The 4,721-nt window shown below is 65.5% G+C and overlaps 1 protein-coding gene across 1 annotated transcript; it reads right to left on the reverse strand.

The window, feature by feature from the left end:
* Window positions 1–2,136: 2,136 nt before the first annotated feature.
* FOXL2 (forkhead box L2) lies at window positions 2,137–4,530 on the reverse strand. Its single transcript, XM_039728076.1, has one exon. The coding sequence runs from the start codon at window positions 4,276–4,278 to the stop codon at window positions 3,355–3,357; it is 924 nt and encodes a 307-aa protein (XP_039584010.1). The 5' UTR covers window positions 4,279–4,530; the 3' UTR covers window positions 2,137–3,354.
* Window positions 4,531–4,721: the final 191 nt, after the last annotated feature.

Here is a 4,721-nt window from a genome sequence, read left to right on the forward strand (position 1 = left end):
AAGCGCCACTCGGTCCTGCACATCACCCGGGCTGCCCAGGGGCCCGCGGGAGGCAGAGCTCGGTGCTCGGTAGTGCCCAGCAAGGTTCGCGGCGGCTCCCCAGGGGCCGTGCCCGCTGCCGAGGCAAGCACCAGCACGCGGGGAGATGATGGCCACCCCCTCGCCAGGCCGGCGGCATCGCACGGAGGCCCGTTCGCTCCCGGCAGCGGCGGAGGCCGGGCTGCTGCCGGCCCGACCAGCCCTGCCTCGGGCCGCAGCCAGCGACGGCGGCCGGGCTCTCCCCGCGATTTCCCTGCGAGCTTGCATTCAGTGCAGTCTCTGTAAAATACAGAAAAGGATCGTGAAAACATCTTAACAGGCGCGACGGCCACGGCCGGCCGGGAGCGGCGCGGGAAGCCCGGGCCCAAGGAGAGCAGAGCCCCGGCCGGGCCGCACGTCCCTGCCCGGTCCCGGCCTGCCGCCTCCCCTCCCTGCACCCGGCACGGTCAGGAATCCCTTCACTCGAAGCTGGCGAGCCCCAGCCATTCCCGGGAGTGCGTCAGCGGTGCTTCAGCCTTTGCCTCAGGCCGAACGACGGCACAGCCCAGGACGGAGCCCGGGGAGGCGCCGCTGGGCATGTGCGGGGGTCCGGGGAGATGTTCCCACCCTCCCTTCGCCCCGTGCCCACCCCGGTGGCGGGGGTTTCCCTTTTGGCCTCAACATACCACGGGGAAAAGTAGCGGTACTGGCAGTACCTATCTAGTAAGGAAGCAGCCGCCAAGGCCCTGAGCCCTCCGGTGCCAAGCTGCGCTCCCCGGTGCGTGTGAGCGGTGCTGCCTCTCCCCTCCGCCGCCCGCTCCCACGCGAGGGCCCCGGCCAGCTCCCGCAGAGCCACCGCTGGCAACGGCGTGAGTCCCGGCCGCGTCCCGTGTGCGCCGGCATCCCCGCTTCGGCCTTCGGCCTCCCGTCACACCGGTGTTCTGCGGGGGCCAGGCTCTCTCCGTGCCGCCCTGTACCAGGGCCGCCTGGCAGTGACCCCGCTTCTGCACCCCCTGTGCGTGTCTGTCCGCCCGGAGCGGAGCCCCTCGGCCGCATCAACTCTCGCAGCGCCCTCTCCGCCGGGGGAGCGGGGCCAGGGTGCACCGCAGGGCTCCGGGATGGCCCGGCGGGTTCCGCAGAGCCCCTGCGCCCTGGCCGTGCCTGCCGAGCGGCAGAGGCGGCCAGTCCCAGTCCCCACATCTCTCCCCGCTCTCTGCGGGCTGCAGGCGGCCGCTTCCTGCCCTGCGGGCGAGCAGGCCCGCAGAAAGGGAGAGCGTCAGGCAGCCTGGCAAGTGCCAGGCCCTGGCTGCGGAGTGCTCAGCCCCGGTACCGGCTTTCACCCGGGCAGCGCTGGCCGGGGCAGCGAGCTGCCCGCGCGGCCCGGGAGGCGAACACGGCATCCCGCTCCTGCCGCGGCCGGGCCCGGCCGGGCTCTGAGCTGCGAGCCCCATCCTCTGCTGACCCCCGCGCCTCGGCAAGGCCGCTGCCTGCGGGACGGGCAGGGTTAGAAGGAGGCCCAGGCCGCTGCCGCAGCCACGGGCCTGGCGAGGAAAGAGATCCGCCTGCGGCTCCCGCTCCGCCACCGCCCGGCCCGCGTGGGGCTCAGGCCCCGTGGCAGCGTGACCGGACCGGGCTTGGGGCGGCACGGAACCGTTCCTTTCCTTCCAGGACCACGGCTCCGGGCATGGGAGAAAGAAATGAAAGAGAAGTCAGGGTCCGGCACAGCCGCAGGCACAACCCCGAGGCCTCCGGCGCCCCGGGCCGGGCACACGGCTCTGTGCCGGCAGCTGCCGCGGCCCGGAGCGGAGGCGCTCCCGGCCCGCCCGCCCGCGCCCCGCGGAACCGACGCAAGAGTCCCGCACCTTGTCTGCCGCCGCCGAGACAGCCCCGGGCCTGGCGGAGGTGATGGAGCGCCCAGCACGGGTCCCGCAGCCGAGCCCCGTGCGCCGCAGCGGGAGCGGGCCGGGAGCGGTGCCCGCCGCCCGGAGCGGCCCCGGCACAGAGCCCGCCCGCTCCCCGCTGCCGCTTCCCGATCCCGAGCGCGGAGGAGCGAGCGAAATAAAACGATATGGAAAGAAGGAAAGGCATTTTATTGGAGACTTTACAATGCTAGAAAGTACAATGAAAGTGCTAGTTCATTCTAGAAAAGTTGGTCCCAAAATAGTACTATGCCACAGCATCTATCGGTTTACACAAACATTTACAAAATCGCTATGAACTGGCCCCTGTTTTAAAATCGCTATTTTTTTCACATTAATCTATGCAAAATTGAAGGATTAAAACCTTTTAAGAAAAAGAATAAGCATTCAAAAGCAGAACCTACCGGGAAATCCATTTTGGGCCAGGTTTGGGGGCAAAAAACCTGAAGATAGTTTAAACTTTCATTATTAAAAATAGTATGCACACGGAAAAATATCCCAATTTACAGGAAAGCGTCTCACTTTTTTTTTATAACATCAAAATTTTTTTTTAGACCTGTATAAAATTACTTTTAAGACCTCAGAGGACATTGTCTCCTTTAAAAAAATATATTTACCGCTGCCGAAACGTTTCACGAGTGACCCTGGCGGGTTTTGTTTGTTGGTTTCTATTAACCAGCAATATCGCACATCTGCTGTTACAGCAGTCCTCACGTTAAGTACTATTTTAACGAAAAGCCACAGCTCGGAAGAAGCGCAGTGCTTTGCAGAGCGAGGAAGAAGACAGAGGGATGAAGAAGAGGACGAGCACCGCGGGCACACGATAGTGTCTAGGCCCCGCCAGCCCCGCACCGCACGCGTGAAAATGCCTCCGCTATTTACAAACTCCGTTTTGCTCTCCCCATGGCTGAGCCCGAAAAGATTACGGCCGAATTGCAAAGGAGCATAATTTTGAGGGCTGAATAACAATTTTTTAATTAGATGCTCCCCCCGTCCCCCCTCCAAAAAAAAACCCCAAAACACACACACACACACAAAACCAACAAAACAAAACAAAACCAAAGCAAACAAACCCAAACAAAAAACCCCACCGAACCCAACAACTCACAAACACACACACACGAGCAGAGAAACTCCCGGTGAATCCCCGCTCGCCCGGGGAGAGGCGGCCCGGCCGCCGCTGCCCGGCGCAGCCCGCGGGGAACCCCCACACTTACACTGCTTTCTTCTCACGGAGGGACGGTCCTAAACTGACACTACGCGCGGACAAAGCTGCTATTTCCCCACCGCTAGAGTTTGGGCACAGAGAGAGGGGAGTCCGTGACTAGAGACGAGGAGGAGAGACGCGGAGCGCAGGGGAACGCGGCGGGGCAGGAGAGGGGCAGCGGGGCCGGTGCATGGCTGTGACGGAGCCTCCCTAGATGTCTATGCGGGAGTGCAGGGCGCTGTGTTTGCTGTCGTGCTCCCAGTAAGAACAGTGCATCATGGACAGCTCGGCGGGCTGACGGGCGCAGGCAAACTGGAGGCCGGCTCCGTTTGCCGCCGGGGCCGCGGGCGGCGCGGGGCTGGCCGGGCTGAGCTGCTGGGGGTGGTGGGCGTGCGGGTGGTGGTGGTGGTGGTGGCCCACGCCGTTGTAGGAGTTCACCATGCTGGGCAGCGCCATGCTCTGCACCCGCGAGTAGGGGCTGTAGGACGCCGGGCCCGAGAGTCCTTTCACATTGACAGGGCTGACGTTCCCACCAGACATCTGGCAGGACGTGTAGGGCATGGGCGCGGGGGGCTGCGCCAGCGGCCACGAGTTGTTCATGAAGGTGGACTGCAAGTACTTGGGCGGGGACAGGTAGCCGTAGCTGTCGGGGCCGAAGAGGGTCTTGCCCGGCTGGAAGTGGGTCGGAGGCGGCCGGAAAGGCCGTTTCATCCTTCGTCTTCTGCGGTAGTTGCCCTTCTCGAACATGTCCTCGCAGGCGGGGTCCAGGGTCCAGTAGTTGCCCTTGCGCTCGCCGCCGCCCTCCCGGGGCACCTTGATGAAGCACTCGTTGAGGCTGAGGTTGTGGCGGATGCTGTTCTGCCAGCCTTTCTTGTTCTTTTCGTAGAAAGGGAACTTGCTGATGATGTACTGGTAGATCCCGGACAGCGTAAGCCTCTTCTCCGCACTCTCCCGAATGGCCATGGCGATCAGGGCCACGTAGGAATAGGGGGGCTTCTGCGAGGGGTCCGGCTTCTCGGGGCCCTTGTCCGCGCTCAGCTCCTCCTTGCCCCGATCCGGCTCCTTGCTGCCGCCGGTGTCATGAGGCAGCAGCGCCACCGTGTCCTCCTCGCCGTCCGGGTAGTTGCTCATCATGGTGCCCCGCGCCCGCCGCCCGGGGCGCCCAGCGCAGCGCCGCGCGGTGCGGAGCGCTGCCCGCTGCACCGAGCCCGCTGCCGGCGGCCGAACCGCTCCGCGCTCGCCGGGACGGGGCCGAAGCCGAAGTCGAAGCCGGGACCCGGACGGAGATCGGGAGCCGCCTCTCGCGGCGCCGCTGGTCCGTGCAGCGCGGCGGCGGCGTCGTCCCTGCCCCCGCGGGCTCCGCTCCCCTCTGCCGCGGCGGCCGGGCTCTTTTCTGATTTGTATGGGCCCGGCCGAGTTCCGCTTTCGTCAGGAGCCCGCTCCCCTATCGCCGCCGAGCCGCTGGGCACGGCCGAGTTCACCCTGCAGTCACGGCGCCGCGCTCAGCCCCGCGCACACGCGGCCCGACGTGGCCCCGCGGAGCGGCGCGGAACCGCCCCGGCTCGGCCATCCCCCGC

This window comes from Passer montanus, unplaced genomic scaffold (assembly GCF_014805655.1).
Source record: "Passer montanus isolate IOZ18808 unplaced genomic scaffold, ASM1480565v1 scaffold63, whole genome shotgun sequence".
NCBI lineage: Eukaryota > Metazoa > Chordata > Aves > Passeriformes > Passeridae > Passer > Passer montanus.